The sequence below is a fragment of the Mustelus asterias genome, chromosome 18 (assembly GCF_964213995.1).
Source record: "Mustelus asterias chromosome 18, sMusAst1.hap1.1, whole genome shotgun sequence".
Lineage (NCBI taxonomy): Eukaryota > Metazoa > Chordata > Chondrichthyes > Carcharhiniformes > Triakidae > Mustelus > Mustelus asterias.
Genome location: NC_135818.1, coordinates 56,539,565 through 56,564,330, shown reverse-complemented (window position 1 = coordinate 56,564,330; position 24,766 = coordinate 56,539,565). Strand labels below are relative to the sequence as shown.

The 24,766-nt window shown below is 44.0% G+C and overlaps 1 protein-coding gene across 1 annotated transcript in view; it reads left to right on the top strand.

Moving 5' to 3' along the window:
• The window catches only part of LOC144506762 (uncharacterized), a 160,104-nt gene that overhangs the window by 114,834 nt on the left and 20,504 nt on the right, over nt 1-24,766 (top strand). The window contains 4 exon segments of the mRNA XM_078233119.1: nt 5,459-5,635; nt 15,557-15,683; nt 16,913-17,027; nt 21,168-21,293. Coding sequence (XP_078089245.1) covers nt 5,459-5,635; nt 15,557-15,683; nt 16,913-17,027; nt 21,168-21,293 — 545 coding nt within the window.

Genomic DNA, 24,766 nt, shown 5'->3' with positions numbered 1-24,766 from the left:
CTTCTTCACACAAAGGGTTGTGAATCTGCGGAATTCCCTGCCCAGTGAAGCAGTTGAGGCTATCTCTTGAATGTTTTTAAGGCAAGGATAGATAAATTTTTGAACAGTAAAGGAATTAAGGGTTAGGTGAGTGGGCGGGTAAGTGGAGATGACTCCATGAAAAGGTCAGCCATGATCTTATTGAATGATGGAGCAGGCTCAAGGGGCCAGATGGCCCACTCCTGCTCTTAGTTCTTATGTTCTTATGTTAGAACTGATTTCTTAGCTCGCAGTAGCTGACTCAATTCACTAGAATTTCAGCTTGTTTCTCAGTTGCTAAAGGAGGATGTGTGACTTGACCTTTCTACAAATAAGGAGTGGTTAGAGACAGAGAGAGACAGCTGAAGACTGAGAGCTAATATCTGGAGGCATTATCAGGTCGATACTGATGAGCTTTCAGTTTCTTTTCTCCCTCAAAACTGGGACTGTAATTTAATCTGATACTGGGGAGATGTAAGTATCGTATTAATATTATTGACTAACAAGTTATACTCCACAATGTAACGATGGAAGTGATATTTCTCAACTTGAAACCTAATGAGTTAAATAAAACACCATAAAGATGGGAGGGCAGATAATGTGCGGCAGCTTTGGTATGTGGGAGTTGGTGGACACGAGTGTATTATCCATGGCAGCGACATCTGTAATCAGTGTAGCTCAATGAACATTGATTCTGGAGGTGATGAGCTGGAATCTGAGTTTCAGGACGAGCTGGAGGGACGCAGACATCTTCAATTTCTCTTTACAACAATCTGAGGTCCCTACCTGCTTCAAGGAGACGACCATCATTCTGGTGCTGAAGAAAATCCAGGCACCATGCCTTAATAACTATTGGCCAGTGGCTCTGACATCCATCATTATGAAGTGCTTTGAAAGGTTAGTCATGGCACGAATCAGTTCCAGCCTCCCAGACTACCTGGATCCACTACAATTCACCTATCACCACAACAGGTCCACAGCAGACGCCATCTCCCTGGCCCTTCACTCAACCCTGGAACACCTGGATAACATAGACACGCATGTCAGACTCCTATTCATAGACCACAGCTCAGCCTTTAACATCATTATTCCTACAAGACTCATCTCCAAACTCCATGGCCTGGGGCTCGGCTCCACCCTCTGCAACTGGATCCTAGACTGCCTAACCCACAGACCGCAGTCAGTAAGGGTAGGCAACAACACCTCCTCCACAATCATCCTCAACACTGGTGCTCCGCAAGGCTGTGTCCTCAGCCCCTTACTATATTCCTTATACACCTTTGACTTTCTCTACACCCTGACTATGACTGTAACGTTACATTCTGCACCCTCTCCTTTCCTTCCCTATGCAATGTATGCTTTGTCTGTATAGCGCGCAAGAAATGTTACTTTTCACTGTATGCTAATACATGTAACAATAAATCAAATCAAATCAGATGCATCAGAGAAGTGGAAAGTTACCTGGACACTGTGGTCCAGGAATCAGTCACATCCTTAGGCTAGGTACTTCAGGTTAAATCCATGGTCAGGTTCAGGATGGCATGACTGCAAGAGAGACAAGTATGTGGATCCAGCAGATAGCAATGGAGGAGTCTCAACCCTTGCAATTGTGTAACAGGTTTGACACTCTTATAGATAGTGTGGGCAAGTGCAGGGACTGCAGGAAGGATGAGCAAACTGACCACAGCACCATGGTGCAGGAGACCATGGATAGGGGGGGAAGCAAAAAGGAATGTACAGTAGTACAGTAGTGCTAGTAGCAGACAGTATAGTTACAGGAATGGACAGGGCTCTCCGTAACTGACAGCAAGAGTCCTGGAGTTGGCTACTGCGCAATATAAATTCTGTTGATTGTGAAAGGCTGCTGATATTTCTGATAATATGATAAGTTTGAATGTAATCCTTTTGTTATCATAGAAACCCTACAGTGCAGAAGGAGGCCATTCGGCCAATCGAGTCTACATGGATAACAATCCCACCCTGGCCTATCCCCGTAACCCCACATATTTACCCCATAATCCCTCTAACGTACACATCCCAGGACACTAAGGTGTAATTTAGCATGGCCAATCATCCTAACTCGCACATCTTTGGACTGCGGGAGGAAACCGGAGCACCCGGAGGAAACTCACCCAGACACAGGGAGAATGTGCAAACTCCACACAGACAGTGACCCAAGCCGGAAATCGAACGCAGGCCCCTGAAGCTGTGAGGCAGCAGTGCTAACCACTGTGCCACCGTGCTTCCCATTGTAAGAATGAGGAGTATCCTGAAATGTTGTGCTCAGATTAAATCATAGTGCAAAATGAGTGGATTTGTGAAAATGTTGATAGAATTTTCAGAGGAGTAAACTGGTGGGTCTGATCACATGGAGGGGTTATCAGGGGCAATTTGAAATGAGAAATTTGAAACATATATTGGAACGGTTTCAATCTCTGTCATTGTAGCTTGATGTGGAGTGCTCAGCGCCGACAACTGCCAGTTTCCAGATGCAATTTTACAACTCATCCGCTTCATCCTGGACCACAATGTCTTCGCCTTCAACAACCAGTTCTTCATCCAGACACATGGAACAACCATGGGGACTAAATTCGCACCTCAATATGCCAACATCTTCATGCACAGGTTCGAACAAGACTTCTTCACCGCACAGGACCTTCAACCGATGCTATACACGAGATATATCGATGAAATTTTCTTCCTTTGGACTCATGGTGAACAATCACTGAAACAACTATATGATGACATTAACAAGTTCCATCCCACCATCAGACTCACCATGGACTACTCTCCAGAATCGGTTGCATTCTTGGACACATGCATCTCCATTAAGGACGGTCACCTCAGCACCTCACTGTACCGCAAGCCCACGGATAACCTCACGATGCTCCACTTCTCCAGCTTCCACCCTAAACACGTTGAAGAAGCCATCCCCTATGGACAAGTCCTCCATATGCACAGGATCTTCTCGGATGAGGAGGATCGCAACAGACATCTCCAGATGCTGAAAGATGCCCTCATAAGAACAGGATATGGTGCTTGACTCATCGATCGACAGTTCTGATGCGTCACAGCGAAAAACCACACCGACCTCCTCAGAAGACAAACACGGGACACGGTGGACAGAGTACAGAGTACTTCATTGTCCAGTACTTCCCTGGAGTGGAGAAGCTACGGCATCTCCTCCAGAGCCTTCAACATGTCATTGATGAAGACGAACATCTCGCCAAGGCCATCCCCACACCCCCACTTCTTGCCTTCAAACAACCGCACAACCTCAAACAGACCATTGTCCACAGCAAACAACCCAAGAGAACAGTGACCACGACACCACACAACCCTGCCACAGCAACCTCTGCAAGACGTGCCGGATCATTGACACGGATGCCATCATCTCACGTGAGAACACCATCCACCAGGTACACGGTACATACTCTTGCAACTCGGCCAACGTTGTCTACCTGATACGCTGCAGAAAAGGATGTCCCGAGGCATGGTACACTGGGGAAACCATGCAGACGCTTCAACAACGGATGAATGAACACCGCTCGACAATCAGCAGGCAAGACTTCCTGTTGGCGAGCACTTCAACGGTTACGGGCATTTGGCCTCTGATATTCGGGTAAGCGTTCTCCAAGGCGGCCTTCACGACACATGATGGCGCAGAGTCATCGAGCAGAAATTGATAGCCAAGTTCCGCACACATGAGGACGGCCTAAACCGGGATATTGGGTTCATGTCACACTATCTGTAATCCCCACTGCTTGCCTGGACTTGCAGAATTTCACTGGCTGTCCTGTCTGGAGACAATACACATCTCTTTAACCTGTCTTAATGCTCTCTCCACTCACATTGTTTGTACCTTTAAGACTTGATTAGCTGTAAGTATTCACATTCCAACCATTATGCTGTAAATTGAGTTTGTGTCTTTATATGCCCTGTTTGTGAACAGAATTCCCACTCACCTGAAGAAGGAGCTTAAGGCTCCGAAAGCTTGTGGCTTTTGCTACCAAATAAACCTGTTGGACTTTAACCTGGTGTTGTTAAACGTCTTACATTGTAGCTTGAAGCAGAGGATGGGGGTAATCGGGGCCCTGCATGGGGTCGGGTGGTCTGGGGTGGTGCCCCCTGGCACCACCCAAGGGGAAAAGTGCCCATGCCCAGGGGCACCTTGGAACTGTCCATCGGGCATGGGGCAGTGCCAAGGGGGCAGGGCCTAGGGGCGATCGGTGGGGATGGGAGTGTGGGGGGTCCCGCTGCCAGTCTGCATTGCGATTGATAGGGGCAGGAGGAGGCCAGCAATCACGGCGGGCTGGGGGGGGTGGTGGTCTGCTGGGGGGGCGGGTTCTGCTGACGGGGATCATCACTCCTGGGGGGCGGGTGTGGGCTGGAGATCGGGCAGTCCGGGAAGAGGGGATTTGAGACTGGCCCACAAATGGACGGGGTGGGGGGCGCGATCAGGCCGTGGGGATGGTATAGAGGGGCAGCACTGCGAGAGTCCCGGGCTGGCCAGTAAACTGCAGGCTGACAGATAGGAGCCACTGCGCATGTGCAGAGGCCTGGAACTGTCAGCCTCCGGCGTGAATAGGTCTCACGCCCCCGAGCTTTTAATGATATTCCCAATTGTGACCTCTGCATTGCACGGAGTGTGGGAGATTCTTGTCTGAAGTCGCACTGAAAAAACCAACGTGATTTACACCAGTTTTCCCGCTTAGAACTTTTTTGGGAGAATCGCAGCCGAGAGTTCAATGTACTGACGGAATCACAAGGATCCAGGGTAGTATACGAATTTCTAAATGATTGATTAGTTAGAGAGAGAGAGAATTGTTTAAAGTTGTAAAACCAAGTCTTTTACTGTTTGGAATAAAGTTGGGAATTGGTTATTTATTATTGGTTCATGTGAGTAAAGTCCGTTATACACAGTGCTAGCTGAGTGCATCCATAGGATATTTAGAAATACCCCGGACAACACTCTCCCCACCCTATCCCCGTAACCTCACACATTTAACATAGCCAAATCATCTGATCTGCATCTCTTGAGACGCTAAGTGGCAATTTAGCATAGCCAATCCACCAAACCTGCACATCCTTTGGACTGTGGGAGGAAACCCATGCAGACACGGGGAGAATCCATGCAGACACGGGGAGAATCCATGCCAGGCAGCCCTATTTAACTACGTTAGTGACTGGAAACCGCTCAGAAGACCCGCCCTCATCCAGGAGATGTGTGAATATGCCTTCGTGGAACTGTCCTCGTATGCTGGAGGTTTGAATACAGTGTACGTTAGAGAAGGTTGTGCAATAGAGAATTGAAAGCACCTTGTCTATGAGAGAGGTGTGGAAAGGGGAACTGAAAGTAGGATGTGTCCGAGAAGGGAGTGTCACTGAATGGAGATTGACAGAACTGTGATGCAGTTGACTTTACATAAAACTCCCTCAGCTTCTGGTTCCTTATTCTGCCCCTCTGCTCTGATGGCGAAGGTCGATGCTCTGGATCCTCGCTCCATGATGTTCCAAACCAACACACTGTCCAAACGGGAGGACATCATAAATGAGGAGAAAGTTCTGGTGATATATACTGGCGGAACCATCGGCATGGTGCCCGAGGGTGACGAAGGTAAAGCATCGGGACAGGCTGTAAATGGTAAAATAGAAACAAGTGTTGCAAAGTGTCAGAAGGAGATTTTGAGTTGGCAAAGAATCTAATGATGGTGAGCAAATAGGAGACAGAATTAGAGAAGTTATGGTGAAGAGATTTGCGAAAGAAACAGAGGAAAGCCAAAATATTTGCAACAATATAAAAGATGAATTGACGGAGCGGGGCGTAAAATAACAACAAAGTTTTTAAAAATGAAATAAATACCAGGAATAGCAAAAGGTACACCAGAGGGTTTCTAGATGAAAACAAACTGGATCAATTGGTGAGGGAGTTGAAGTGAATGGGCATAGTTAGACTTTAACACAAGTTTGTACTTGTGGAGAATGACCTATGCACACAGAATCCTGGACAAATCTGCGAACATTGAGAGCGAGCAAAAAATGAATTGCAAACGGCCATCTGAAGTAGGAATCAAAATAGAAACTCTACTTAAAACTAAACAAATGTTGGGCTTCACACTAACCAGCCCCACAATCCAATGGGGACCAGGGATGTGAGAGCTCAGGGGGCACTTGTCACCCTGAGTAAGAGTTACCAGTGACAGCTATCCCTGCCCTGTTTGTATTGAAGGATAAATATTGGCCAGGATACTGGGGTAAACTAAAACAGAAAATGCTGTAAAATCTCAGCAGGTCTGTCAGCATCTGTGGGGAGAGAATAGAGTCAATATTTTGAGTCTAGATGACCCTTAGTTAGAACTCTTATTGTCTATTTCATTTCATTTCATTTTCTATTTTCTCTTTATATGCCCCTTCCTTTGAGTTGGTAGAATCCTCAATTTCTCTTGTTAGCTGTGGTTAGATCACTTTTCCGACAGCCTCTTTGTATCTTAAAGCTATGTAAATCTGATATAAGCCATACATTAAATCCTTAAATGCTATCCACCTAAAGGTACTCTTGAACATTGAAGATTATGACGTTTTCTTACATAAATAACACAAGCATAGTTAAGAAACAATAGTTTCCATCATCATCACTGCCACCATCTTAATATGCTTAGATTTGAGTGAGCCACCAGAGTTAGTAAATCCAGTGTATTTAGTTAATGCTAAAAAAAAACACAATAGCATTCGCTTCCCGTGCCTTTTGGCTACAAGCAAGCGTCAGGTCGAGCCCAAGATGGGGTGCAATGCTTTATCTTGTTAGCTTGAATCTTGTATGTTTATCTTGTGGGGACCATGAATTGGATTCAATTGTAATTTGGTATTTGGAGCAAGCAAGGAATGGATTTGGGTTTGCCTAGTTCACTCTGAACATTAGCTTTTTAACTTTAAGGATCTAGTTAAAAAATAAATTGGTGGATTAGCCATGTTAAATTGTTCCTTAGTGTCCCAAGATGTGTAGGTTAAGGGGATTAACGGGGTAAATAGTGGGACTATGGGGAGAGGCCCTGGGTGGAATGCTGTGTTGAAGAATTGGTTCAGACTCAATGGGCTGAATGGTTTCCTTCCGCACTGTTGGGATTCTATGGTTCTATGATGATTTCAAATTTTACAACTCTTTCTGCAGCAAGCTAAAGTTAACTAAATACTACTTTTGTAGGCAACTTGTACTTTAAACTACAAAACAAAACTTTCTCCTTTTAACAATTTAAAATGACCAAAAGTCTTCTGCTTTATGGTTATAGTTTACCCTGTCCCTTAAGTTGACATTCAATTCCCCCGAGGGCTTCTATCCAATTTTTTCCTTTCCCAGCCTTGCAAGTTTGAACCCGGGAATTGTCCTTCACACAAAGTTTTTCTGGAGATTCACCCTCAAGCTCAAGTGATGCAAATCTTCTGACCTTGTATTACATCTTTGTGAATTTGGGCTTTTCAATCTGAGCTTGAGCTCCCACCCACATTCCTGCCTGGAAAACCACCTCTATTGACAACTCTAGGTGGGACTTTGCAGCCGCGCTTGTCCCAAAACCATAAAATCCTGCCCGAAGTCAATAGACCTTTCCATGGTGCGCCCATGGCAGGCGGGGTGGTACCTTTTTCTCTCTCTCTCTCTCTCTGATCCTGGGAGACTGACCTGTATGTGAAAATTCAGGGATATGTTTGAGGAGAAACTTGTATTCTGATGCTATAAAGACTGCCTTAGCACTTTCTCCCTACCAAAGCCCATTTGCATCACATTGTGAATTACATAGGCCAGGTATGTATTCTTTCGACCCCAACTCCATTTTATTTTGGAATTAAATTGCCAACTTAAAGAACAACTGTTTACAATCTAACATCATTAGTCTCCAAGTCCCAGGGAGCTGTTTAAGGGCTGGACTTTTGCAGGGTCATAACCTTTTAGAAATGATGGGGAGGACTGTATTCCACAATTCCCAACTTCATCTTGCACCCCCAATTTTACCTTGCATGGGTTAAGGGTGTGGGCAATAAGCCCACACCTGATACTCCTGACCTAGCTGGCTTTGTTACAGGTCCTCGCCCCTCTCAATTTGAGTGGAGTTGATCTGACTTCCTCATGACTTGTGGTTCACGGCTCCACAGAGGATTTGCAAACCTTTTGAAAGAAAACTTTAGAAGCTTTTACCCATTCCATGCACACCCCTTCATGCCAACTCATAACCTTACCTCCATGGTCCCTCATAACCTCCATGCCAACTCATGTCACTTCTATGTTCATTGACCCGGTATTCACAATGTAGAGAAGAATTCAGCCTATGGGAACTATTAAAAACACCCATTCATCATCATCTTTCAAAGAAACTGCTGTTGCCACAGCCCTGTAAAAGTAACAATCAACTGGGCTTTCAAAGGCAGAAGGGGTGTGAGCTATAAAATATCTTTATGTTATATAATCAGTGAGTCAGTAGCCGAAGAGATCACAGGAAAAGAGTATGCTCCAATTGATAAAGCTGTCACTAAACTCCCGAGCTAAGTCAACAGAAGAATTTAATAATTTATTGCAAAACCTGGGCTCTCAACCACGAATGAAAAATAAGGTGTGGCTGAGAGCTCACACTTTCGTTAAAACTTTAAGTTCTGTTGACTTGGCTGGGGAGATAATTGACGACAATATGGTATAATAGTGAACTTTTTTTGTCAATGACGCAATGTTTGTTTATTTGCACAGGATAAAGAGGTGAAGTGCTTATAGCTTCTGTTATTGATACTTTAAACTTCTGGGTTCATTGACACTTTTTTCAAACAATAGCAGTCCTTTTTAAAATTATGAATGGGTATTTTTTAAGCAGATCGACACATTCCTTTATTGCTGCAGGGTTCATTGGTTCTGTACAGAGTGTTTTCATGGCCAATGGACATGCCATGTGTTGGCATGGAGGGTGTGAAGGGCCATGGGAGTAAGCTGACCGCATGTTTGTATGGATGGAATGACTGTGGGGGGTGAGTGCGTGTGACAGGTGAGGGCTAGAGGGCTTAATATTTAACAAAACAACTGGAACAGAGTCTCGGACAACCAAGGCAGATCTTTTAAACAGCTCAGTTTGGCATTCGCCAGCTCCTGTGATAGCCTATGATCTGTATCTAGGGTTGGTATGTCTGACTCCATCCAGCACGGAACCCTGGAATGAAAATCATGTCCGATGGGGCCCATTTTTCCCTGAGGTGGGTGAAGTGAGCTGGGAAATATCCCACCTTGCAGTATTCTCCTTGTTACTGAAAATCTAACCCTAATTGATAGGCGGCACGGTGGCACAGTGGTTAGCACTGCTGCCTCACAGCACCAGGGACCCAGATTCAATTCTAGCTTTGGGTGACTGTCTGTCTGTGTGGAGTTTGTACATTCTCCCTGTGTCTGCATGGGTTTCCTCTGGGTGCTCCAGTTCCCTCCCACAGTCCATAGATGTGCAATTTAGGTTGATTGGCCATGCTAAATTGCTCCTCAGTGTCGGGGGGGGGTTAGCAGGGTTAATACGTGGGATTACAGGGATAAGGCCTGGGTGAGATTGTGGTCGCCGCAGGCTCAAGTGGCCAAAAGGCCTCCTCCTGCACTGTAGGCATTCTTGGCTTCTAGAACTGCCTGACCACCAGCATCACAGCTGCTTTCACCATTGTTTACCTTGCACTTTCTTCCCAGTGATATACCCTGAGGCCACCCTTAATCTTTAACAATCAAGCCACCCAAGTTTTCTGTCAGCGGAATTCAGAACAGGTCAAGGACCCCTTTCATTTCTCCATTTTCCTCATATTCATGACACTGACAATGTTCCAGTTAACATAGCAATCTCATTATGGGGGCGATTCTCCCAAAAGTGCTGAATTGGCGGGAAAACTGTTCTAGATCACGCCAATTCTGACAAATCAGCTTTTCACCCGAATCTCCGCACTCTGTGCAATGCAGAGGGCCCAGTCGTGAATCTCATTAAAAACCCAGGGGGGGAGGGGGGGAGGGGGCACTATTCACGCGGAGTTTGACAGTTCTGGATCGCTGCGCAGGCGCAATGGCCCCAATGTGTCAAACTCCCATTTGCTAGCCAGCTCGAACCCTGGCCAGCCCAATGCTGCCACTCCAGCAGCCCCCCGCCCCCCCCCCCCCCACGGCCTGATTGCGGCACCCACAGCAATTCCTGGGCCAGCCCTGACCCCACCCCCTCCTGTCCTGGAGTGCACCAATGCACAGCCCACCCCCCCACCCCCCAGTAGTGGCGACCACCCTCCCCCAACTCACCCCAATCGCTGCCCTCCCTCCATCCCAGACCGATCCCAATGCAGAGTGGCAGCGGGATCCCCCACCCCCACCAATCGCACTTAGGTCCTGCCCACAATAGACCCTGCCCCCTTGGCAGTGCCCGATGCCTGATGGGCAGTGCCAAGGTGCCCTCTGGGCATGGGCACTTTGCCCCTTGGGCAGTGCCAGGGGGTAGAGTTGGCACTGCCAAGGTGCTCAAGCCCAGGGGGCACCACCACCCCCGTGGCCCGACCCCCTGGGGGGCCCCAATTACCACCCCTTCATTCCGACGGGGTCTCCTGCGAGCTCCCTGAATGTGGGGAGCTAGTCTGAACCCCGCCGGAATGAAGTACTCCTGGCGGGGCGGGAGATTCGATCGGGACCTGAAAGATCACAATAATGAACTAATCTACATATTTAAAATAGATTAACAAAAGATTTAAATTACTTACCTGCTTTCCCACCGGTTTCCTGTGCGGTCTGACCGGCGACTGCTCGCCGGCTCTGGGAGATACGCATACGTTCCCCGTGCATGCGCAAATCACCGTTCAAGGTTGCAGACGCACGTCTCCTGACTGGGCCCGCCAGAAAAGTGGCGGCCGCGGATGGGAGAATCACGGCATACATCTGTAACACCAACTGAATGACAATGAATATGACCAGCACGGTGGCACAGTGATTAGCACTGCTGCCTCACAGTGCCAGAGACCTGCGTTCAATTCTGGCCTCAGGTCACTGTCTTTGTGGAGTTTGCACTTTCTCCCCATATCTGTGTGGGTTTCCTCCGGGTGCTCTGGTTTCCTCCCACAGTCCAAGATGTGCGAGTTAGGTAGATTGGACATGCTAAATTGACCCTAGTTCCAGGGGAATTAGCAGGGTAAATATGTGGGGTTACAGGGGGTTATGGGGATAGGGCCTGGGTGGATTGTGATCGGTGAAGCCCTGATGAGTCGAATGGCCTCCTTCTGCACAGTAGGGTTTTAAAAAAAAATGTTGCTCCTCTTCTGGCTAGATATGAAAGTAATCTCATGAATTTATGGTCAGTACTAAAAGTTTCTTTCCTCATAATCTATAAATAAAATAACCATAAAAGCCTGTGTGTTTACAACTGAGAAATATTAAATATACTTAATTACAGCATTAAATCACCTTGTTTAATTCATACAATCTGGTCATACAACAAAAATATCATGCAGATTGTTGTAACAAATTTCCAATATATAAATTTCAGCCGCTACTTTGGATTGGAATGTTAGAAAACATAAGATAGCAGACTGGGATATATTGCCAGTGGACATTATTTCTGCTAGCTACAATAGCAGGATGCAAAATGTACTGAGATTTTTTATGAATTGTCGCTTAGCTTCAATACCAGAAAAATATCTTTGGCCACTTTAGACAAAAATGACTTCAGAATTGCTCAGTACAAAAGCCCAGATTGCATGTTGTCCAAATTTGGTGTTGGAGGACCTAATTGCCAATGCTATGCAATCCAGCTAGTTTGCAAAGGAACAACTGGAGGATCTTTAAGTAAATTTTAACCTAACCAGCCTCCTGGCAAATTGTTGGGATTGGGCGCAATGCTGATTTCACACCCTGGGTGGAATTTTACCGGGTACACCTGCCCGAGCTTGTAAGATCCCGCCCGAGGCCAACGGAGAATGCCGTTCTGCGAGCTTTGCCCACCCCAATTCCGGGGCGGGCGTGCTGGTAAGATTTCAGCCCGGTCTGCTTTTACTTTCCATTGAAGTTAATGGAAGATGATATTAATTAGGATGTAAAAGTGGTGTTCCATCCAATGCTGTGGATTTCTCACCCATTGAGCAAGGTTTGAATGACCAGCACTGAGGCTTACCTGTGTATTAGTGAATAAAGGAGTCCTTTTGTTAATAATTCATTTGTATGTATGTCATTTTATAGCAACATCCATGTCTTCTACTGTTAGAAAATAGGAGTTTTAAGTAATTAATGGTTTTATTTGTGGGAATTGGAAATAAGGTATAGCTTCAAGTAACCTAAATTTGAGTTTCTGGATATGGTGCCTGCAAGTCTGTACATTGGTTAAGATACCTGCATTGTAATGAGGGTTATATGACAGCAAACAGGGTTCAAAGGCTGCTGCTGAGACAGCAAAAGCACTGAAACAAAAACAGAAAATGCTGGAAAATCTCAGCAGGTCTGACAGCATCTGTGGAGAGAGAATGGAGCCAATGTTTTGAGTCTAGATGACCCTTCGTCAGAGCACTTGAGTCAGTTATAACCAGATAACCCAGAAGAAAGTAATTTGCATGGGAACTTCCAGAACAAGGAAGACATGAATTCAGACTGCCAAGGGCAGGTCCCATGCTAAAGAACAAAGCGTTCTTTGGAACCAAGGGAATGGGACAATTGAGAGTTCCAGGAAAACTTTGGAGTCAAAGGAACAAAGAATACGGATCAGAACAAGGTCCTGTTTGGTGAAGTTTAAATAAGAATCAGAATGTATCTCACAGTTCAAGACCGAGCTGCAAGGTACATATTTGGTGAAGTAACTATGTGAGAAGCCAGACATCTGAGGTGATCTGAAGGTTGGTGACTCATTACTGCAGGCCTCTAAATCAGTGATGTTCTTTGGCATGGCTGAGTACCTGAGAGTGTCTGTGGAAGGCAAAGCTAGAATGCAATTGGTGATCCAGGGCAGAGGAATACTCAAAGGAGAGATTAAAACCCTGGAGGTGGATCCTTGGTGAAGGCATCTGAGTGTTTTTTGGGATAAGATTCCAAAGCATGTTTTTTGAGAGCAGAGATTGGAAACCCCTGTGTGAAAGCCAGAGTTCAGTGAGAGCAGTTAAGTCACAGTGTGACAAACATCTGGAGGGAATTGAAGATAAATCCGTAGCAGCTGTATTGGGCGGCATCTGCCACTTGGTTTCAGAGTGGGATGGGGGTGGTATCTGATCACCAATTAGTTATATGGACTGACTACTTACTGAGAACTTTAGAGTATAAGATTGATTTTGTAACTTATGTTAACCTTACAAATTGTTTCATATCTGTAAAGGAATAATTTGGATAATGGAGTAGTGTAAAATAGTTAATCTTTTCTTGTTTAGTAAATGTTTTGTTCTGTTATTAAAAGTTTGTTGGCGCTGTAATTCCGTTCATCCATGTATCTGAACAAAAAGTTAAAGCTAGAATCTACAAGTGCCACCTGGGAATTTGACTTGTCCAGTAGTAACATCAGTCAGGACTGTAACGTTACACAATTAGCAATGTTTCGTTCCAGTGTGTTATGATGGCCATGGGGGATTGTCAACAGATCTCCCCACGGGCCGCGTAGATTATGAGTTGCCCTATTAGGCAAATGGAAGCTGGCCCAATAGGGAAGGAGCAGCAGGAGGGTTAAAACCAGCTGGCTCCAATCAGGCTGGCAGTTGAAGGATTTGGAGCTGACCTGCACTCTGTCGTATTCCAAACACACTGTAAGTAAAGCGTGATTGGCGATGGAAGATTGGCCTTGGTAAGGTTATTACAGAGCAGAAATGTTTGATGTTTGCACTAAATTCTGACATTATGACGCAAGTGAGTCACTTGCACTTTCACTCCTAAAGCTTGGCTTCGGATTAGGTTCCAAAATGAGTTTCTTCCTCATTCAGATATTGCAAGTTTACTGTGTTCATGTGATTTCTCACTTGCTGATTTGATGTGCATGTCCAAAAAGGTTCAAAGAGGAAGTGATTTTCTGACAAGTTGGTGAAATAGAATGTGACGGGATTTTGTGGTGCCTATAAGGGTGGGAAATGTAGAGTGTGGTGTGACTTAATTAGGCAGCATGTCAAATGCAGTGAGAAAGTCAGTGTGTGTTTGAGGCATGTACCTCATGCTGGCCTGTGGCAGGATCAAACTTGTAATACCTTTCAAACCATGAACACTCATTAATGCATGTCCTACCTTCAAGATAAAATCAGCAGTGGACAGGAATCCCATGGTACCCAGTTTATGTTTTGTTGAAAGCTGGCATGCACCAGTTGGTTTTGTGCAGTTTTGTGTAAAGTCAATGGCTTTCCTTGTTTTCACTTAACGGCATGAGGGAAGGGAGTAGGAAAATGGCAGCTTGTATGGAGATTCCTCACCGTCAAGGGTGAGTCAGTGGTGAGGGGTGTGGAGTGCAGTCGTAGGCAGGGAAAAGTGAAGTGTGAAGGACTTGGTGTGCAAGGTGTGGTGGAAGGAGGGGTTGGGAACAGTTACTCAAGGTAAGGAAGTACGGGGCCTAAATGGCAGTGTTAATACTGTCCAAATCTGTGTCCATCTGAGTGTTTTGGCTGGCAGAGTCCTTACAGGGCTTTCAGTTCACCTACAACATTTCAATTATTCCTGCTGAGAATGATCTTGCACATTGTCCTTCACAATGCATAGAAGGGAGTGCCAGCTGACCCTGCAAGTTCAGTCTTGTCCCACAGAATGGCAAGGACAACACTGGCCATGAACATGAACATTCAAAAAAGACTGAATGCAAAAACGCGACATTGCTTCTTTCTTTTAAAGGAAATACTGCTAACGTGGCAACCGTAAGATTTTCCAACGCATTTAGTTCCCTGATTAAACTAGTTTCAACAAATAACAATGCTGCACGCATGAATAAAGTGAAACCAATGTCACGTGAAATATTTACAGATCAAATTTAATCTTGAAAAAAATCCGCGTCACTTTTGTGACCTCAAGACTGATGTCAATGACAATGGAGTTGGACAGGAAAGTTCTGGCGGCGATGCACGACCTCCCTGTTTGACCCAGGGGCTCTGTTATAGCCCCAGAGCTGCAGCACTGTCAACTCTCAGTGGGTTTCACCAATGAAAAGCATTCCCTGCCATTGAATCACGTCTTTCCCGTGCTTGCAGCCTACACTTAGAATTTAAATTGTAATTACATGGGAAACAGGAGGAAGCGTGGAAGTGGTTACATTGTCGGGAAGAGCATGCTGTTGAAGAAATCTCCCCTCCCCCCCCCACACACGCACACACACATTCATTCACACGCCCCTTTTAATGTTTGGATTTTTGTACCATTTGAATTAAAGCTACTTGAAAATTGCACACCCTAATCCCTATTAGTATGTATTGTAAAGTTTTGTATGGATTTCATCGAGAACCTTCATAAATGCTCCAAAACTAAATGTGTGTGTTTGTCAGGAGTAAATGCGTCTAAAGGAAGCAGGTTTGACCAATGCCTTTTGTTGCTGATGTTTATTTGATTTGTTTCCTTTGTTTTTAGGATATGTACCCAAAGCGAATGCCCTAGTCAAAACCCTTAAAAAGATGCCAGGCCTGCATGATGAAGATTACGCCCAAAAAACCAAGCTTTATGAAAGGTATCGATCAAAAGATACTTTGGTTCTTCCGTAAGTAATTTTTCTTTCCTGACCGCTATCAAACTCCAGAAATACTAAATTTTAGAAATGCATAGGTGACAAATCTATGTTCTGGACTGGATTTCAATCCAAATCTGACTCCTTTCAGACAAAGTGATATTCCGGGTCGATATTGTACTCAGCTTGGCTTGGCTCATGGCATTATTGCTTCCCAATCACAAGGAGGCGTGTCCAAGACCTACACCAGGACATGAATCCTGGCTGACACTTCAGTATGGAGAAAGTGCTCTATTGTTAGAATTGGCATCCTGCGAATGAAACCTTAGATTTTAAAATAGTTTAAGGCACAGTTCAGTATTAAAAGAAGAGCAGGAAATTCTTTTGGTGCCGGGCAATTATTCTTCCTCTGCTGACATCACCAGAAATAGAAGTTGTGTCAGGAAGACTCATGCTATAAACGCAGTTTGACTGTGTGATCCCACAGCTCCTGCTGACTCAGCAAGCTGCTTTCCAAACTAAGTGCAAAACTGCTAGTTTTCTGTGTGAGACACCCAGGCAATGAAAACAAAAGAAAAGTCTGAACTTCCCAGCCCTCCTCCATGACAATGTGGTATACTTTGGGATGTTCCCAACATAAATGTTTTTTCCATCAACAGAACCCTTTGATTTGATGTTTCACATGAATAATTTATGTCTCTAATGGATAGAATTGCCCTCTCATGAAGAATTTGGATCTATTACTGGAATAATCTTAGACATCAATACTCTCCCAAAACCTCAACAATGAGTCGTCCATTGTTTAAGTTTCTCTCTATCAACTCGGGCCTTGTTGAATAAATACAGGCTAGCTTTTAAATCTAATCAACTCAGGCCTTGCATTTATATCAGAGTTGTTAACAGTTTTTCAATCCTGTGTTTCCATTAACCTTACATTTTTAAAAAAATTCAAAGTCACAAACTAAAAATTGTACTTTTAAAATGTATGAATTATGAAAATGTGTTTGTAAGGGAAAGATTGCCGGATTATATTGGCAAAGGAATTGGATATATTTCATACATACATATTGTTACATGTGCAAAACACAGGGAAAGTTTATTTACTGACCTTTTTGTTGCTTTTAAATGTTTTCCATGTTGAAAATGAAGATCTTGTTTCTCTAATTTTGTTGATTTAAAAGTTTAGTTAATAGCCTGTGTCTTGATGTTGAGTAGGTTTGAAACCTGTTGAAAATGAAAATCTTGCTTTTTGTTTCGCTTAGGGAAATCCCTGAATTGAAGAAAAGGATTGTATATGTGATCATTGAGTATTCACCTTTGCTGGACTCAAGTTGCATGACCAGAAAGGAATGGGCTAAAATTGCAGTTGATATCAAGGTAAGCTAAGACTTATGTCAAGTATCATGTGGTACGTGCAGATAACCATGGCAGTCATGTATGCGAAGACCTGACATATCTGGTGTGGGGGACTGCATCTTGAGCAGGATTTCTTGTTGTTGGACCAGAATTGTAGGCAAAATCTGGATCCATCAATTTCTGCTCCAGTTGCATTCTTCTCTGGAACCCTGGTCAAGGGAGCTGCTTCATCCTTCAGTCACAGCCTTGCTGGAGTCATTTAGAGACAGTTTGAGTGTTGGTGGTGGACCGTGTTCTCAGACTTCTCTGGGAATTCTGTTCCAGTACACCGCTCTTAGATGCAGTGGATCCCATGACTGAAGATACAGGCCTGAGCTCTGCACTGGGCTAATGGCCCCAAAGATATATTTCACCACAAGGGTAATCCATCCCAGAAAGCTCAATAGGCTCTAAGGTCAGTGGGAAACCAGTAATTCTGGACGTTAGATTTTTATCTGTGTTGATTACAGCAAAGCTGCTGGACCATGAAATCATCAAAGATTTTGAAATTCAAGCACTTCAGTTTTACCTTTGCACCCAGAACATTCTGTTCCATCTTTAACGTCAAATGTCAGGGGTTGGGAATTCTGCAAGTAACTCAAATCCCGACTCCTCAAAGCCTGTCCACCATCTTGCAAGGCACAAGTTAGAAGTGTAATGGAATACTCTCCACTTGCATGGATAAGTGCAGCTCCAACAAGTTGAAGTTAAAATTTATTGATTAGTCACAAGTAGGCTTACCTTCACACTGCAATGAAGTTATTGTGAAAACCCCCTAGTCGCCATACTTTGGTGGCTGTTCGGGTACACTGAGGGAGAATTTAGCATGGCCAATTCACCTAACCTGCACATCTTTGGACTGTGGGGGGAAACTGGAACACCAGGAGGAAGCCCACGCAGACATCGGAGAATGTGCAAACTCCACATCGACAGTGATCCAAGCCGGGAATTGAACCCGGGTCCCTGGCGCTGTGAGGCAGCAGTGCTAACCGCTGTGCCACCGTGCCGCCCCTGACAACCACAGGTGGGGGGAAACCTCTACACTCAAGAATTGCGACACCATCCAGGACAAAACATCCTGCTTGATTGGCACCCAATCAACCACCTCAAATATTAATTTCCTCCACCACCGCACACAGTGGCAGCAGTCTGTATCATCTACAAGATGCACTGCAGCAACTTGTCACAGGTCCTTTGACAGCACTTTCCAAACATGCAACCACTACCACATAGAAAGACAAGGACAGCACCACCTGCAAGATCCCCTCCAAGCCACACAGTGTCCTGACTTGAAAATATATCACTGTTCCTTCATTGTTGCTAGGTCACAATCCTGGATCTCCTCCCTAACAGCACTGTCAGTGTGCCTACAGCAGATGGACTGCAGTCACTCAAGAAGGCAGCTCACCACCAGCCTTCTCAAGGTCAATTAGGGATGGGTGACAAATGCTGGCCTGGATGGCAGTGCCCACATTCCATAAAAGAATAAATAATAAGTTTAGTATTATGTTATCTACATAATGCTTTTGCTGAATAAACATCCTTATAATTCGGGCTGGAATTTTCCTTTTTTTTTCAAAGCTGTTGTCTTGGGCAGGGAAAGTGGAGGGCAAGACACATATCATCAAACACTTTGTGGAAAAGAAGGAAGGGGCAGGTCCCACATCGTCACGCTGCTAGGCCCTGAGTGAGGCTGTCTACCAGGAGCAAGCTTATGAAAGATCGGGGTGCCTTTTAATGGGCATTGGCATGAGGGCACGCAGACGTGAATGAACATTTGAACTTGGGGGACTATCAGGCGTAAATGGCCTGATAATGAGATGTAAATTGATGTTATGTCATTGGCAGGAGGTGGGGACAATGGAATGGGAAATCCTGCCAGCATTAAAGGCACAGCAGACAGTAAAGAAGGCAAATGGCATGTTGGCCTTCACAGTGAGAGGATTTGAGTATAGGAATAGGGATGTTTTACTGCAATTGCATAGGATATTGGTGAGGCCACACCTGGCTTATTGTGTGCAGTTTTGGTGTCCTTAACTGAGGAAGGATATCCTTGCTTTTGAAGGAGTACAGCGAAGGTTTACCAGGCTGATTCCTGGGATGGCAGGTCTGTCACATGAGGAGAAACTAAATTGGTTAGATTATATTCACTGGAGTTTAGAAGAGTGAGAGGGGATCTCGTAAAATTCTAACAGGGTTAGACAAGATAGATTCAAAAAGAATGTTCCCAATGGGAGAGTCCAGAACTAGGGTCATAGTTTGAGGATAAGAGGTAAATCTTTTTGAACTGAGGAGAGAAGAAATTTCTTCACCCAGAGAGTGGTGATTCTGTGGAAATCACTACCACAGAATGTAGTTGAGGCCAAAATATTGTCTGATTTCAAGAAGAAACTAGATATAGCTCTTGGGGATGAAGGGAACAAGGGATATGGGGGGGGGGGGGGGGGGAGGGGGAAGGGGGATCAGGATATTGAATTCGATGATTAGCCATGATCAAAATGAATGGTGGAGCAGGCTTGAAGGGCTGAATTCAAAGTCAAACATTACATTTTTGCGTAGACATGTTTTGTTAAGTTGAACCCTTTATAGAGATAGTTTTGAGTTGTGCAATTTTCTTTTTATTTGAATGCTGTGGAAACTGGGAAGGTGCTTATATGGGCAAGAATTTCAGATTTTTCTTGCAGAGAATGATTACACCTGCTTCTAGTTTCAATGTTTCTCTGCTTTGTCACTCTGGACAATTCTCTGAGAATGGGGGCGGAAAGCATGGCCTAGTTTCTTTTACGATTTTAAAACATTTGAGGTAACATTTAAAGATCTAAAAGCAGACATCGATATATCTGAATATCCACAGTCCATCTATTGTACTCCTTTTGAAACTTTGGAAAGAGTGCATTGAAATAATTGCAAATGAGGTCAGGACTCAGACATATGCCAGATCCTGAGTTTACATTGGAGATTCCATGGGGCTTTTTAAATGGTGGAATCTCCATCTTCCTCTTTTGCATGTCATTAGTGTAGGAAGGTGTAATAAGTATTCAGAGGCAGAAGTTCCTTCACCAAAATCCCTTTATTTGTAAGTCTGACAACAGCATGCAGAGTGCTTTCAGTTAGCTGTCTACACTAGGAGTTCCAAAGGAACTGACACTCCTGTTTAGATACAAAGCAGGAGGCTCCCTGATTGCCCCATCCATTTGGCCCTTAATTAGGGAGTTCATATTCTAACAGGCCAACCTCAATTGCCAGATTAAACTCGTTACAGAAGGAATAGGTTTAGGGAGTGATGCGCGATATAACTCACGAGGCTAGAGGTACTCGGGAAAATAAAGGCTTTTATTGACTACAACAATAGAGCTACCATATACAATACACAATCCCAGACTAAAGGGTCCCAGACAGAGCAGTGACCTTTATACCTCTCCCAGGAGGCGGAGCCCAACTGGGATGTACCATAATAACTATATTACAGGTAGAACAGCCCAACCCTAACCCCAACAGTAACATGTAGAACAGCCCAACCCTAACCCCAACAGTAACATATATACAGACTCATAGTACTGGCCAGACCCTGGCTCAGCACTACCTGGTGGGAACCAACAATGGTTCACCACAGGGAGGCATCAACTTCAATGCCCAGTCGTCCATGTTTCCCAGTTGACAGGCTTCTGGTCCCCGTATGGATCATGTAGGCCCCAACATGGAACTCCAGGCAAGGATTGTGGTCCTGAACCCAATTGAAAAGCTCTTTTAAATATTATTTAAGTGCTATTCTGCTTTCTTTCTGAGGGGATCCCTGAATTAATCCCAACTCTCCGCAGTCTCCTGCATGTTGCAGCCTCATGTGACAGGTGGATGTGCTGCCCATACAATCCATCCATGGTCAAATCAATTGCTATATTTAATTTGTACTAATTGTATCAGCTCCCTTATAACACCACTATCAGCTTGAAGTGCCTGATGTACAAAATGAAAGAAGAAATGGTCTCATTCATTGCTAAAGTAAAATTTGCCATTGTCTTTTTCCTCCTAACATTTTTTTCCCCTGTTGGATTTCTCGCGTAGACAGGAAACCATTCTGGTAGACCTACTGCTTCCTAAGCTTTATGTCATTCCTTCCCTCAGAACAACTACGAAGAGTACAAAGGTTTTGTGATCCTTCATGGCACAGATACAATGGCTTATACATCTTCAGCCCTTTCATTCATGTGTGAGAACCTAGGAAAGCCCATCATCCTGACTGGCTCTCAGGTAAGTTCCAATGTTTTAGACAGAAACTTTATCCACTGCCCGATATTTGCAAGGGAAGGGATGCAGTGATTTAGATTTCTCACAATACATGGAGAATAATGTTCAGCTGCTGAATTTGTACAAGGAGGTAACCCACATAAATCATCAGTAAGACAGATAGGATTGATCTTGTTTCTGGTACTGAGCTGGCACGAGAACGACAGAGCAATGTTCATCAGACTCAAACAGGCACTCTTAACCCCACCAAAGCTACAATAGTATAGATGCCACTAGCTGTTTTCTCCTGCCAGTTTTAAATGTTGGCACTGTCCATTCTGCCAGCATCAGGTGGTAAGGTACTGATATAATTGGAAAACATGAAATTTTGAAACACACTACTGGTGAAGGTGGTGCCATTGTCAAACACCAGGACTTCTGGTATCTCGTGTGTACAGAAACTCTGCTGTGGCTTCTTGATTGTGGCATGGGAGCAGTGGTGTAGTGGTATTGTCGCCAGACGAGTAATCCAGAGACCCAGGGTAGTTCTCTGAAGACCCGGGTTTGAATCCCACCATGGCAGATGGTGAAATTTGAATTCAATAAAAATCTGGAATTAAAAGTCTAATGGTAACAATGAAACCATTGTTGGTTGTCGTAAAAACCCATCAGGTTCACTAATGTCCTTTAAAGAAGGAAACCTGCCGTCCTTACCTGGTCTGGGCTACATGTGACTCCAGATCGACTGCAATGTGGTTGACTCTGAAATGCCCTGTTGTATTAAAGTGATATCTCTGCAATATGACAGAAGGCTTTGAATCATAATGCTTTTTAACCAAGTCTACAAGCTCATTAAAGATCTTAGAGTCAGGGGTAAATGGGTAGGTTAACCTTTTTATCACTGTTGGGGACAAGATCAGAAATTCCAAGGTATATTATGAAATTAGCCTAAACCCCAACTTTATTTGATTTTGGCATTAGGATGAGCATAAGGTGTTCCACTCTAGGTATAATGCTATTGACCCACTAGATAGTTTTTATTAAAAAACAAACTTTATTTAAGAACACATTTATAATATAACAAAAATAATTAGTATAACATTTACCAATTAAAATACTTAAACATGAGAAAGTATAATTCTTAACAGATATCTACCTCTATAGTTCCAATTTAGGCAATACCCCCATAGACATAAATTCTACTTCAGAACCAATTAACACCAAAAATAGATATGCTCACATGGATGCTAGATTTCCAGCCTTTTAACCTCTCTGGACAGATACAGTAAGATACCAGCCTTCTGACTCCCATACAGCAGTTTCCAGAGAAAGATCCCCCTTCAAGCAGCAGAACTACAGAGAAAGAGACCTATTTTTTGGTAGGAGAGAAGGAGGCAGGCAGAAAGCTGTTTCTTCTCTCTACAGATTCCAAGCTGCTACTGAGCTCTCAGTTCCTCTGTGAGTCTGACCCCGGCCAGTCACATGGCTTTTCCTGTCAAAACCTGAGTCAAGCCCCACTCTGAAAATCCCCAGTGGAAAATACTAAAATAATAATTAGTCCAGGTAAACACAAACATTTTAGCAATTAAGATCAGTTATGCTGCTGCAGTAACAACAGGGGCTCCTGGGGGGGGGGGGGTGGGGGGGAGGGAGGGGAAGGGGTGGGGTGGGGGGTACAGACAAAGTGGCACCAATAATAAAACAAGCTGCTAAAACAAATCCTACATAAGAAACAAATCACACATACATTTCTTAAAGGCACAGTATTGTCATATTATACTGAACATGTTGGTGACATGTTAGCCTGAAGAGGAGGGGTAATCTGGACACAACTTTTCAATTTTTCCTTTCGCCATCAATCCAGAAGAACGTGGGCTGGTGGTTGATGTAAAGTTTGTGTACGATTGCAAATCATTTTACATTTGAGTGAATTTTTTCAGGTGTAATGAGACCCCTGGTCCCTACCTGTCTGCAGTGATTACCCCCACCTACAGGTGACCTCAATCAATAAAATTCCTTGCAAATTGTTTTGCTAGTTCAAAGTTATTTACATATCAGTATTCACTAAATCAGATGAAATTAATTTAAGAGATCCTACAGCTCTCTCTTTTCTTTAAAGCTGTATCCAATGTGTGGGTATTTCTTACTCAATACCATTATTCATAACCTACACTAAGTTTCAAATGTCTTCCAACTTTTTATCTTTGTCACATGGGGGATTTGCAAATTAACATCTTTATTTCCTGGAATCAATATCGTTAAGCAACGAGAATGACTTCAAATACCACAAGCTCGCCTTCCTTCTCTTATTTGTTAAAGCACATGTGACCAGCAATAACCTTTATGTCTCATCCCCCTAATTAACTAATTTTTAAACATTCATTTGTGGGACATGGATGTCACTGGCCGGCCATCATTTATTGCCCACCCCTAGTTGCCCTTGGAGGGCAGTTGAGAGTCAACCACATTGCTGTGGCTCTATAGTAATTAAACGTAGGCCAGACCGGGTAAGGATGGCAGATTTCTTCCCCTAAAGCAGGGGTCTCCAAACTTTTCAGTATGAGGGCCACATCGTATATTTTACACATTTTCGGGGGCCAAAGAAAAAAAATTAGTTTTATAAATAAACTGGCGATGACTAAGCCTGTGAGATCAAATGAAATTCACTGTTGAAACAACAGGTTTCAGAAAGCAAGACTTATCCACATATTTTCCGCACAATGCTTGTTGATGGATAATGCAATGCAGAAACATGGGCTTTGAGAATCCACCAACCTCACAAGCTTTTGTGATTTGTCCAACCAAACCTTTCTTCACCCCAGACATGTTCTTTCCTCCATCAATTGTCATGCATTGCAGTTTATTCCACTCCAGGTTATATTCTAACACAGTTTTTTGCAATTCTTTGAAGATGTCTTCTCCAGTTACTGTGCTGTGCATGCTATGCACTGATGCTAATTCTTGTGTCACATTAAATTCACTGCCGACGCCATGGATGAATACTCGGAGTTGTGATGTGTCACACACATCAGTCGATTCATCAAGTGCGAGAGAATGCAACTGAAAATTTCTTGCTTTGTCTGCAATTTGATTAAATATATTGCTTCCTATATCCTCAATTCTATGAGCAACAGTATTTGGCGCAAGACTGATGATTTTGAACAGATTTGCTTTTTCTGGGCATAACTCTTCCACTGCTTCCATTATACACTCTTTGATGAGATCTCCATCGGTGAATGGCTTTCCTCTTTTAGCCAACACATAAGCTAGTTTGTAACTGGCCCTGGTTAAAACTTCATTTTCAGTTGTCTTCTACGTAAAAGAAGCTTGTTGGGAAAGCAACCTGCGTTGCATTGATTCAAATTTTTCCGAACCCTGTGTTCCTGTGAATTGGGAATAACTTGGTTCATGTTTGGTCTCATAGTGCCGGCGTACATTGTACTCCTTCAAAACTGCAACAGTTTCGTTGCATATGACACACAAGGCTTTATCACCAG